General features: G+C 40.9%; 1 protein-coding gene across 2 annotated transcripts in view; it reads left to right on the top strand.

Moving 5' to 3' along the window:
* ARHGAP42 (Rho GTPase activating protein 42) overlaps positions 1-13,889 on the top strand; it is a 596,304-nt gene that overhangs the window by 102,252 nt on the left and 480,163 nt on the right. For both annotated transcript variants that reach the window (XR_007772629.1, XM_050940918.1), the window contains exon 3: positions 9,229-9,290. Coding sequence is in view for 1 of the 2 variants with exons in the window: in XM_050940918.1 (XP_050796875.1) it covers positions 9,229-9,290 (62 nt within the window). In the remaining variant the exon portion in view is untranslated. The remainder of the gene's footprint in view (positions 1-9,228; positions 9,291-13,889) is intronic.

The raw sequence follows: 13,889 nt of genomic DNA, 5'->3' as shown, positions 1-13,889 counted from the left end.
AAAGTAAAAACAGATGTTAATGAATAACGACCAGGTCAACTTGTGTCAAGCCCTTCCCTCTCTCCCACCCCACACATAAACAAAAGTGGGAAAAATCATTAGAGACCTTATATGAAGACAAATCTGGCAGCATATTCAAGAACAGTGTGAATGGCAGATTTTCAGGTACTATTTGAAGACATGTCTGCATTTGATTTATATTTTGACATGTTGCAAAACTGATCTCTAGGACTACATTGTGTGACAACAGGTACCTTTTAGGTACCTTTAAAGGTAATTCTATCAATCTCATGTGGTTTTAATATAAGATCTGTGATTCCCAGTGACTACAAAGACCTGAGAAAGAAGATTAGTGCCTGTTCATGCCAAGCTGTAGTTTACAGTGGCCTGTCGTGGGTTGTCTGTATCTTTGTGACATTTTCTGTCAGGTCAGATAACCAAGCCTGAAGCCACAAAAGGACAGGGGGAAATTGTATTTGATGTTATGGCTTCTAAAGAACTACTTGATGTGGAATTTGTGGCTGCAAAAATTGTCAATATTTATAACTGTGGATATGCTTCTGTAGCTGGTTCAAAGAAATGGGATAACTTCTTCAGAATGACTTTGCTTTCATTTTTAGTAGTAGACTAATTTTTTCTAGCATTAGGTTCCCCTTCTCCTGAGTCTGTACTTATTCCTGTTATATGAGTAAAGCTGTAGTAATCAAAATCCATTATAGAGTAAGTTTCCTCAACTGGTCTTGCATTCAGATTCAGTTCTACACTGGGATAAATATAACTTCACATACTTGGCCACTGGGAGAAATGCCTCACACTCCTATTACCCTAGTGGAATTTTAGCCTATATAATGGTGGCAGGGTGTGGTCTTAAAAGTATCGTGTGGCTCTTGAACATCAGTTCTGGAACCTTCTTGACTAGTTAATGCCATTTACTATGTATTGTGCTAAATATGACTAGTGCTGGAAGGAGGATATGAGCTCGTTGACTTTTCTGGCAAAGTGGCTCAGAGTCAACAGACAACACAAATCCAGGTAGTTAAATGGAAATTAAAAAGGTCACATGCGTGAAATGCCTGCTAACTGCAAAGAGACTATTTAAAAACACCAGGACAGAGGCTCAAACTAAATGTATATCCCAAATACAAAAATTTAAAAAAAAATGCCACCGTGGCTAAGCAGCAGTGTAAAAGAAGCAGTTACAGGCAAAAAGCCATCCTTTAAAAATTAAAAGTCAAATCCTAATGAGAGGAATAGAAAGGAGAGAAGGAGCAAGTTAAATGTAAAAGTATAATAAGGCAGGCCAAGAAAGAATTTGAAGAGAAACTAACTAAAGACACAAAAACTGACAGCAAATGTTTAAGTACATCTGAAGCAGGAAGCCTGCCAAACAGGGTTCAGAAAAGAATTAGATAAGTTGGAGGATAGATCTGTCAGTGGCTATTAGCCAAGATGGTCAGGGACACAACCCTATGCTTTAGGTGTCACTAAACCTCTCACTGCCAGAAATTGGGTCTGGATGATGAGGGATGGGTCACTTGAAATTTCCATGTTCTATTCAATCTCTCTGAAGAATCTGGCACTGGCTGCTGTCACAAGAAAAGATACTGGGCTAGATGAACTCTTGATCTGACCATTATGGCCCTTCTTTTGCTCTAGACCACGGGTCGGCAACCATTGGCACGCAGCCCAATCTGCCGACGGGCTGCGAGACATTTTGTTTATGTTGACCGTTTGCAGGCACGGTCCCCCGCAGCAACCAGTGGTCACGGTTCGCTGTTCCTGGCCAATGGCAGCTGCGGGAAGCGGCGACCAGCGTGTCTCTGTGGCTCAAACTGCAGCTACTGGGAGCTGTGGGGGCGGGGCGTGTCTGCAGATGGCCAACGTAAGCAAAACGTCTCACGGCCTGCCAGCAGATTACCCTGATGGCTTGCATGCTGAAGGTTGCCGACCCCTGGTCTAGACTGAGGTCCACAATTAAATTTTTTTGTTGTTGTTCTGCCTTCCATTCCGATATAAGGAACTCTGCTTTAGCCATATATTGAAAACCATCATTGAACTTCAGTTTCCATCTTTAAATTCACTAGTTTTCATATACAAGATAGTTGTGTGGCTTGTGCCAGATTACATAAAATCTGGATTGAATTGATATAATTTAGTGAGAACAAATAGCTCAATAGCGGCTATCTTTAAAATTAGCCTGATACTGTAATAACATTGGACTTTGACAGTAGGTTGAAGTGTTTTAGAGTATGTACAGTAGTTTAAATCGGTATACCTCTGGTTCCAGGAGGTGAACTCCTTATACATGAATATAGACAAAACTTCTTACGGTCAGTTATGATTTTGATTTTTTTTAAATAGGAACCACAAAACCCATTTAATGTGAAAGAGCAGAAGCCTAGACCACACTCTGAAAGACTACAGAAAAAATTTCACTTGGCATAAATGATGTCAAATCATTCATCAGTGTAGCTGTTGCTAACATTAGTTTGCATCCTTACAAGACATTTTTCAATGAAAGATTAGAGATTTAAAAAAAAAAAAAGTTCGAGCTATTTCTCTGAAAAAAGAAGGAGAAATTCCAGCAAATTATTGCTGGATTTGTGAAAGCTCCAGAGAAAACAGCTGGAGACCTCTTGTGATGAAGGAAGCCACAAATAAACAGCAGGGTAAATACAGATTTGTTTTTTGCATGTTAAAACTTGTCTCACAGACATCTTTCCCATCATAATGTGAAGTGTTATCTTACCAGTTCTTCAGATAGTATTTACATGGTAAGTAGACTGTTAAAATATTCAAAATACGTAACTAGTACCTTTTTAATTACTTTGACTGGATATAAATAAACTGGTTAAGGAAGTATTTACTCTGCTTTACTAAAAATGACCTAACAATAATGCACTTACCTATTCTGTTAAATTAAAACATCTGGAGATGGATTAATGAAAATAATTGAAAATATCTTAATGTAAACAAATACAGTTCTGCATTTTCTTCCTCTGTTTTACTAATATTTGTTTAGGTATAGTTTCATTTTATCAGTACTGTTCAGTGACCGAAGACATTTTCTATAGTAAAAATTACTTATATCCTTTTATTTTTTTGTTCACTTCAGTTGATCTGTGCCTCATGTGATAAGGAATGTGCATTGCACATTGCAGATTTAGTTGGAAAAGGTTATGATTTGTGTGGAATTCACAGATTTCCTGACAGAGTACAGTAGGTCATACAGAAAACAAGTGGCTTTAGTGTCTCTCTTTCTTTATTGAATTTGCATGAAATACACTGAGTTAATCCAAATAGTAACTTGAAGACTATTTTTTTTAAGCTGCAACTTTTATTGACCCAGTCAAAGGTCTTGCTTCATTCACCAGACTTTTTTCTAAGTGAAAACCTATTTTGGTGAAATATAATGGGTCTTTTAAATTAAAAATTTAAAAATAAAATTCCTTTCATTGTAAGAATTATAAATGTAACGTAAACGAATAGCCTAATTCAGCCTTATTTCAATGGGTGCAACTCCATTGACACAGGGACCTTTTATACACCTTTCCCTCATTTCCTCTGCTATCCAAGGTCCTGTTGAAAATACAAGGAGACAGAGGGTCATTCTGATTTCCCCTTCCTGGCCAAGGTAAGTTTGGTACTCTTACCTGGCACAGATGGTGATATGTCCTCTAGTTCCTCTTTGGCCCATTCCTCACCTGCTCTCTCAAAGCAACGGACGGATCCTTCACCCCAACTTGTGGATCCTCCGTCTCCAGACTTGGCTACTTCTTGGTTTCAAGATTTAGAAGTGGAATGCTCTGACAAGTGAAAGACGTGTTGCTACACAGATGAAAACTGACCCCTCGGCATACTTACCAGCAGAAATGGAAGAGATTCCAAATTTGGTGTTGCTCTAGGCACATAAACCGAACATTTTTCTCCCTCCCTCTCATTTTAGACTACAAAAAGTCAAAATGCTTTGTCAGCTCCCTTAAGGTACATCTTGCAGCTCTAACAGCTTTCCACTTTCAAGAAGACGGATACTCTGTGTTCACTCACCCACAGATATGTAGATTCCTTAAGGGCATTGGAAATCTCTGCCTGCATGTGAGCCCACCTGCTCCAATCTTAATTTAGTTCTCAGAGTATTGACTTGCCCTCCCTTTGAGCCCATGGCAACTTGCTGTCTCTTACACCTGTCCATGAAGACAGCATTTTTGATTGCCATCACCGCAGCTAGACACATAGGAGAAATAGCGGCCCTGATGACACACTTTCTTTTAAATATAGTCTTTTAAAATACACGGTGACACTGAGGCCGCAGCCCAAGTTTCTCCCTGAAGTGGCCTCTGGCTTTCATTTGAATCAACAAATCAATCTTCTGTTTCCCCCACCCCCACCCCTGAAACCACATTGTGATAACAGGGAGGCAATTTTAAACATTCTAGATGTTAGAAGAGTGCTGATATTTTACTTGGAAAGGACTAAGGACTTCAGAAAGTCTCCTAAGTTCTTCGTCTCCTTAGCAGAAAGATCCAAAGGTTCTGAAATATTGACTCAAAGATTATCCAAATGGGTCCCTATTTGCATTCATCACTCTTACTAAAGGCATAACCTGTCCCCTCTGTGTAGAATCTGTGTGCACCCCACAAGGCTGATCTATACCTTGGTCGCATTCCTTAAAAATGTAACTTTCTCGGAAATTTGCAGAGCAGTGACTTGGATATTTACTCATACTCTCACAGCACACTATGCGTTCACTGGAGCCTTGGCCTTCAGTGCCATCTTCAGCTCCACAGTGCTCTCTGCAATAACAGACTCTACTCAGGAGATCCAGCCCCCAGTGGGGGAATACTACTATGAAGTCACCTACAATGGAGTACCCATAGGGACGCTACTTGAAGAGGAAGTTACTCACCTTGTGCAGTAACAATGTTTCTTTGAGATGTGTGTCCCTATGGGGGTTCCACAACCTGGCCTCCTACTGTCTACTTCAGAGTTCTCAATACGGGGTTCTGCAGTAGAGAAGGAAACTGGGGGCAGACCACAAGGGAAGGAGAGCGCACGTGCGGGCTGAATGGACACTGCTACCTAAAATCTCCAATTAGAGGCACAGGAGCACAAATACTCCTACAGTGGAGCACCCATAGAGAGAGAGACATTGAAGAACCATGGTTACTGGACAAGGTGAGTAACTTGCTCTTCTCTCTCTCCCCTTGATTATGGTGCCATCTTATGTACAGCTGAGAGGTCAGGTTTTATTTTATTTCATTTGTTTCATGGATGAGATAGGGGTTGTGCTGAGGCAATAGGGAAGCCAGATGATTTTGCTTATGTATGTTGAATGACTAGGCTCAACTGATAAAAGGTGTGTATCCCTGTATATCAGAGATTCTGAAACTTTTTCATAGTCTGGACCACATTTTAAAACAGTATTTGTGTCATGGGCCTTTATAATGTGAGGGTGGTCATTCTGTGAGGTGTTTGCATACTGAGGTGAAGAGTGCCATATTGGGCCAGATGCCTGAAGTCAATGGAAAGACTTTCATTGACTTTAATGGGTTTGGATCTGGCCCTACATGCTTAGATACATAGAGTACTCAGTACAATGGGTTTGCATATGATTCAATTGAAATAAATTCTGTCACTGGCAAAGTGACTCCAAAGTGAAAATAAAATAAAATAAAAATAAAGAGCAAAAGTAAGATCTTAACATGTGGTAACAGTAACTTATCTTGTGGTTAAAACTGACTAGTTATTTCAATGAAATCATGTGGAAACAATTTATCTTGCTGACTGAACTAGAAATTTAACTGTTTTATAAAGTACATCCTAGTTTCCTGAATATATAATAAAATTCAATCAGTGTTTCATGTCCTTAAACAAAATATTATTTAGTAATGGATAGAGAATCACTTCAACATGAAGTGCCAGGAATAAAAAGGTTCCACCCTGTCTGTTTTATAGGAAAAAAATGGTCTTATGCTAACTTGTTGGGAATATAAATAATGAGAATACTGACCCTCAGTAATTTGCCTGCCTGGTTATAAGGCATGTACCTACTTTTTAAAAATAATTACATGATGGATTGGTCTGTTTGGAACAAAGAGTTTAAATACTGTGACCTAGCAATTAGCTTTCTTTTTTTAAACCGGGAAATTTGGGGCTGTATGAGAGGAAAAGAGAGACTGTCTTACAGTAGAAAGCAGATGAGAGATGGTTGTTGAGCTGCAGGCACAAAGAACTGGAGGTAGTTGGAGATAGGTCAGGCAGGGAAGTGCAGGAGCTGAACAGCTGGAGCAGTAAGAGGAGAGAAGTAGCTGGTAAAGCAGGAGCAGAGAGAAGCTAATGAGGTCAGCCAAAGCAGCAGGAGAGATGGACACTGAGGATGAGCTTGAGTAGGAAAAAGATCTGTGTCAACAGTCAATTAGCAGCTTGGTGGGAGTTCGCAAATATTTGTTTACCGAGGTATACCAGTTAAGTGTCATATTGGAGCTAAAAGGTAAATAATTATTTCATAACATTTGGATAGAAAGAGGATGAGAGAAGGTAGAGCTGTTTAGAGAATAGAGCTCTTTAGTCATTCTCCACACGCACAGCTCCCATTGATTGACTTCAGCGAGCATCGTTTTATTCACTAAGGATGATATTTTCAAAGGTGACTAGGGGATTTAACCAAATTGTGTGTGTAAATCCCCTTGCTGGCTTTCCAAATGTCAAGCTAGGACTATTTTATGTCATTTTCATAGCAGTCTTTAGAGATAATCTGGAGAGTGTGCAAATGCATGTCCCTGAGATCCTCTGATCAGTCAAAGGAAATCTTGTCTGTAGGCTTAAATATCACTTTTGCTTATGATTCTCAAAAATGCATTGTGGGGTTCCATGTTGCTATGTCTTACTGAGTCTTGCGTTCAGTTTACAAGTAAAACAATTTTTAATTGGCACTTCTGCAAACTGACCGTGGGAACTGTTGTTCTTCCTAGTTACTAAATTATTATAAAGTGCAAATACTTCCTTTCGTTACACTAGCACAAAACTCTAGAAAAGATACTGCAAGGAAGAGAGGCTAGGTTACTTTCATCTCTGTTTTCAGATTCTGAAAGTACAGGAATCTCGGACTTAGCCATCCTAGGACAAACCATTGGTCCATCAAGTTCACCATCATGTCTTTGGAAGCAGCCAGTACTGGATGCTTCAAAGGAAGATAACCCGCCCTGCAGCAACTATTATATACCTGTCCTGACTGTGCAGTGCTATCCATGGAATTGTGGTGGCAAATCCTTAATGACCCGTTGTGCCCTAAGAAAATAATGCAAACAAAAGGAAAGAGATTTTCTAGAAGTTTTCTCACCACTCTCTTGCAAAACCCTTGCTTTCTTATCCGTGTAGCTGGTCCAGCATAATTTTCTAAAGATCTCTTCTCTGAAGGTTTGCTAATTGTTGTGTAAACAAATGTTTGGGAAGTCAATAATGCATTGCTGCAAGTAAAGTTATCTGGAAGGAGTTAAAGACAAAGAGTCAGTTGCTTAAAACAGAAAACAGAAATGACCTATTCTCACAGATTCCAGTCACAACATACTCATAATGTAAAAATGTCTGTTTTCTAGCTCAGTAGTGTCACAAGTGGATGTAAATGTATCTTCTCTGATTACACTAGTCTCCTGCCAAAAAAAGTGTCAATAGTTGGACATTTTCCTAGACAGACTATTGCCCAAAGTATTGGACTCTTTCCCTTGTTATTCTGTTTTACAGCTTAATGCTTTTCATATTTCCATTTGCCTCCAAAATAAGCTTTTGATTTTTGATAATTCTGAACAGACTTTATAATGATCTAAATAAACAGGTGGCATTTCAAGCTGCTTAACTTTCATACCACCTGTTTTTTAACTTTGTTATTACCAAAAGAGATTTCTGGAATTACCCAACTGTGCAGTCTATATTGAAGAGCAAAAAACAAACAAACAATAAATCCTCTTTTTTCTTCCTCAGTCAAGATACTTAATTGACCTTTGATAGTTATAATTATGTGCTCATTTGGGTCCTATCTTGTCTTCATTGCTCATGCACAACTCCCAGTAGTGCCAGCTTGGCAACAGAGTGTGACGTACTTCCTGATAGGTTTCAGAGTAGCAGCCGTGTCAGTCTGTGTCCGCAAAAAGAACAGGAGTACTTGTGGCACCTTAGAGACTAACAAATTTCTGAAGAAGTGAGCTGTAGCTCACGAAAGCTCATGCTGAAATAAATTTGTTAGTCTCTAAGGTGCCACAAGTACTTCCTGATAATGACCTTTGGTTAGAAGAATGGGTAATTCTACTTTTCAGGGAATTAAATACACGTTTTTCATTGACATCTGTGTGTGTGTGTGTGTGTGTGCGCGCGCGTGCGTGTGCAGGAGGAGGTAGTTGCACCTTTCCTTGAACATAACTAGCCCTTTTGCAATTACCTTTAAAATACACTTTCCACCCTTTCTCTCTCCTTTTGTGGCAAGATAAATCCTCACAAAGGACACCTACCAGGACAGAAATCTAAGGAGGATAATAATCAGTAAGCATAAATAGATGGATCCAACTATGGATTTCTTTCAGACTTAAGGTTGAACTTTGACTTCCATAGTTTTAATTGAATGTTTGCTCCTGTGCAACACCTGTTCTCTGCATGTTTATACAAAGAACAAAGGATTTTTCTTTTGTTTTGAGTCCTGTGACACCTTAGAGACTAACAGACGTATTGGAGCATAAGCTTTCATGGGTGAATACTCACTTTCGTCACCCACGAAAGCCTATGCTCCAATACATCTGTTAGTCTATAAGGTGCCATAGGACTCGGTTGCTTTTTACAGATCCAGACAAACACGGCTACCCCTCTGATTCTTTTGTTTTGTGGGTAAAAGTTACATATATTTATAACCAAGTTTAGAATTCTCTTTCCTGCTATGTTGTAAATAATTTTTCCTCCTTTCAAGATTTTTTGTTTGTGTTTTTAAAGATTTTTCTGTTTTGTTTTGTACATATGTCTGATTAAAAATCAAGATTTACTGGAGATAACCCCTTACAGGACATAGAGAGAACAGAGTTCTAGCTTTTGGCATAAGAGGATCCTTGGCCCTCTCCCTTGCTCATGCCTTTACCTTATCCCTCCCTCTCCCACTGTGTAGATCTATTTGTGAAAAGGTACCATTACTCCATTCAAATTAACAAAATTGCCTGATATTAATATTAATTTAATCTTTCTTTTTCACAGCCCAGTCACTGAAAGAATTTGCCCGGCTACTGATTGCTGTAGAAGAGGAGAGAAGACGACTTGTAAGTCTGATATAGTATACTTTTTTTTTTAATTTTATTTTATTTTTGAAAATACCCAAATTTGTTCATGCATCCTGAGAAAACATTCTGAGCTCCTCTATACTTGTAAAATATATCCTATACACTATGTATTTGCAGCCACGTTAAAGAAACATTTTGCTTAAAATATTAGTTTAATGTGGTTTGATAAGGGATAAAATACTCCAGTAATGCAGCTGTTAAATTTGGTGTAATTTTGCTGCTTCAGCTGCCAACGTCAGGAAATTAGCTGTCTCAAGCCTCACTGGGTGGAAGGAGGCTCAGCAAAGTGCTTCATTACAAACATCAGTGAAGTAAGGTTATTACTTTAAAAATATCTTCTTTGCTATGATGAGAACACAGCCTGTCCAAAATGGATATTGAAAGAAACAGCAGCACAGTAGAAGGGAATAAATAGAAGTTTGAAATGTACCACCTTCATTACCACGACAAAAGTGATTTTTCCTCCTATTGGTATTCTACTGTTAATTGAATTGTCTTGTTAGACTGACCCCCCTACTTGGTAAGGCAACTCCCATCTTTTCATGTACTATGCATATATACCTGCTACTGCATTTTCCACACTATGCATCTGATGAAGTGGGTTTTAGGCAATGAAAGCTTATGCCCAAATAAATTTGTTAGTCTCTAAGATACCACAAGGATTCTTTCTTTCTTTCTTTCTACCCCACCCCCCTTGCATACGTCGGGTTCCAAATGGAGGTGTATGATTGACTAGTCAGTTTGTAACTCTGAGGTTCTACTGTAATTCAGTTTTTTTCCAAATAGCTTTGACCACTGATGCACATTTCTTCTAGCTGCTTAGAAAAGCAATGTACATAAACATTAACTCACAAATCATTTAAGATTCCATTGTCCTAATGTAAACTTTTTTTTTTAAATGATGGAAAAATAGTTAAATTATTTTGTTTTAATGAAGTGTATATTTTTCTTGGAGTGATGGTCTGTATTGTATTTCACTGAGGGTTTACGCATGCACACCATGCATCTAGAGCTGGAGAATTTGAAAGTAGCGTCTATTGGACCGCATATTTGCCTCAAGGTTTCATCTGAGGTGATAAAGGGCAGGGCAGGGTGTACTGACCATGTTTCCAGTTCATAGAGTCATAGAAGAATAGAGTTGGAAGAGACCTCAGGAGGTCATCTAGTCCAACCCCCTGCTCAAAGCAGGACCAACCCCAACTAAATCATCCCAGACAGGGCTTTGTCAAGTTGAGCCTTAAAAACTTTAAGGTTTTTCCTTCTCATGGCTGCATGGGCCAGGTTGGAACTTTGTGTCCTCGTCTCTGTAGCAGCTTTAAAAACATTGTTGTACTTAGTTTTAGAATTTTATAATTTATAGTGTTTTTACCTATCTTTAAATATTTTTTTGTAGTTTTAGTGATTAGGATAGATACTGGAGATACTGGACTATGCCTAAGACCCCAGGTTTTAAAATCTGTAGCTCCTGCCTGTGTTCCTTCTTGGTCAGTGATAAACATCAATGTTGCCATTGTTTCTTGGGAGAAGCCCACAATGCATCCAGGTGCAGATCTGCCTGTCCTTCCCTAGCCGTACGCAAGAAGGGCGGGCTGTCCACCTCCAAAAGCACCTTATGGAAGTCCTCATGAGGCCTCTCTCAGAACCACGCCAGGGGACTCCCTGTGTACATTGGCCTGAAATAGCCAGGAGTGCACCTGTGGCCACTGAGTCCAGATCTGGCACTGGTGGTACTACCACTAAGGAACCTGTGCTAGGACCTTGTCAGGAGGTAAGGAAGCATGTCCATAAACATGGCATTAAGTCTTCTGCAAAACCAAAGAAAGAGGATGCTCCTTCCATGAATTTCAATCATGGACAAGGAGTGCACTTTTACACACCTAAACATGAGAAGAATTCTCACAATCAAGGGAATTGGGTAGTCCCGGGTACCGAACCGCAGGTACAGTTGACTTTGATTCCTGAGGTTCATGGTGGGCTCACACCCATTTCCAATACAGGGTTCTTCCCTTTGGACTAACCACTGCTCCCAGAGTCTTCAACCTTCATGCTGCTTAGCATTATTTCATGCCTTGGGGCCAGTATCAACGTAGAAAAATCAACCTTGGACCTCACATAATCCCTTGACTTTATAGGGGCCACCATCAACTTGGTCACAGCACGGACCTACCTACCAAGCAACAGGATCCAGACACTGCAAGAACTCATAACTCGCATTGTCAACAATCCTTATGGCTCTATCAGGACTTGCCCGTCTCTCCTTGGCCACATGGATTCGTGTACATTTTATAGCTGCCTTCACTCAACTCCGTCTTTGCTGCCTCCAGATGTGGCTCCAGACAATTTATGCGCACAAGTATCACACAGTGGACTTGTTGCTGACAGTCCCCCTAGGGTGTTCTCAACCCTCCAGGGGTGGACAGACCCACGTCATGTCTGTGTGTGGGTTCCCTTACTCCCCTCCTCCCCAGACTGGACAATCATCATGGACGCATCCTTTGTTAGTTGGGAAGCACACATGGATGATCACATGATGCATGAAACATGGACTTCTTGGGAATGCAGGATTTGCATCAACATTGTGGAACTCTGGGCTGTAAGGAAAGCATGTCAAGCCTTTCTCCTGTTCATCTGTTCCCATTATGTTCTTGTCATGTCAGACAAACCACCACTGTTTTCTACATCAACAGAGGAGGTCAGAGGGGGATACGAGGTTGACGGCTCTCTTTGCAGAAGCAATCAACCTCTGAAATTGGTGTGTCACCCACCAGGTCCTCTTGTCTGCAGCCTATCTCTCAGGAACACAGGACCTGATTGCGGACTCTCTCAGCAGGCAGTTTGTAATCAACCATGAATGTGAACTCCATGAATCCATAGTTCAGGACATCTTTAGCTGATGCGGGATGCCAAACAGAGACCTCTTTGCCTCCCACATAAGCACCAAATACAACCTCCAGGAGAGGTGTTGGTCACCACTCTCAAGGCAACATGTTCATACTCTCCTGATCAGATCAACTCAGCTATGCCTTCCCTCCCCTTTGGCTTCTACTCTGAGTACTCCACAAGATCATATGTGACAGAGCAACAGTCCAGACAGTTCTGGTTTACCAACCTCCTTCATATGTCCACCTGACCACCATTTCCAGTCCCCATCTTTCCTGATATCCTGACGCAGAACAATGGCAAGGTCAGACATCCCACTCCACAGGTGCTCCATCTTGAAGCACGGTATTCGAATGGGCATTTTTTCTAGAATGTGCCTGTTCCTTACATGTCCAAAACATTCTCTCCAGCAGCAAGAAGGAGTCCACTAGGCACTGTTACCAGACCAAGTGGAAATGCTCCGCCTCGAGGCCCAACAAAAGGGACTTTCCCCAGAATCCGTGAGATCCCCCTCTTCCTGGACTACCTCCTGTCCTTGAAGTCATCGGGTCTCATCCTCCACTCTCTAAAAGTTCACCTCATTGTGATTAGCATGTTCTACCCACTCACGGAAGGGTGCTCCGTTTTTACACACCCACTAACTGTTAGGGTTTGGAAGAACCTTCTGACTCGTCTAACCCATCGCTCCCCAGTGAGACCGTAACCTAATTCTGTTCGTACTAACAAAATCACCTTTCAGTCCGCTGACATCATGCTCTATGTCCTTTGTTTCCATGAAAGTCACATTCCTGGTTGCTATCATTTCTGCAAGAAGGGTTGATGAACTCTGAGCCATGATGGCAGACCCCCTGCCGTCACAATTTTCCATAAAGATAGCATCTCACTGTGTCTGCATCTCAAATTTCTGCCAAAAGTCATCTCCTTGTTTCACATTAATCTATCCATTCACTTCCCTATTTTCTTCATGAAACCACAAGCATCCATAGAGGAATGATGACTCCATTCTCTAGATATCCAATGGGCCTTGGCCTTCTCCCTGTATAGGACAAGACCCATCAGGAAGTCCCCCAGACTCTTTGTTGCAGTAGCAGAAAGACTCAAGGGTCAGACAATCTCCACCCAGAGAATCTCCAAGTGGATTTTGGGTTACATTACACTGTGCTTTCAACTATTTTGCCTTCCTCCACCTACTGGGATGCAGGCTTATTACCTGTGAGAACCCAGGCTTCAACCATGACCTCCCTCCGCAATGTGTTCCTCTGGGACATATGTAGAGCGGCCCCATGGAGTTCAGTGTACACCTTTGCTATGCACTACATCTTAGTACAGGACTCCGCTGAAAATGCCTTCTTCAGCATGGCAGTCCTCCACTCAACTTCATTGTCACACCCTGCTCCAACGTAGATACTGCTTGTTAATCAACGTCAGTGGAATATAGTAGGGACCATCACTTGAAGAAGAATTAGGATACTTATCTGTTACTGGAGGTTCTTCGATATGTGTGGTCCCTATCTGTAGTCCACTTCTTGTCCTCCTTCTCCCTGTTACGGGTCTGTTGGTTTTGTGGTGGAGAAGGAACTGGAGGTATGATTGACCCGGCCTGCTTTTAGTACCTTGGATGAAACCATGAGGCAAACCAGGGTGAATGCGCAAACCAGCAGACACTGCTTTCAGATTCTTTGGCTCTGGATGCATTGT

Source organism: Gopherus flavomarginatus, chromosome 1 (assembly GCF_025201925.1).
Source record: "Gopherus flavomarginatus isolate rGopFla2 chromosome 1, rGopFla2.mat.asm, whole genome shotgun sequence".
NCBI classification, from domain to species: domain Eukaryota; kingdom Metazoa; phylum Chordata; order Testudines; family Testudinidae; genus Gopherus; species Gopherus flavomarginatus.
This window is presented reverse-complemented; position numbering and strand designations above follow the sequence as displayed.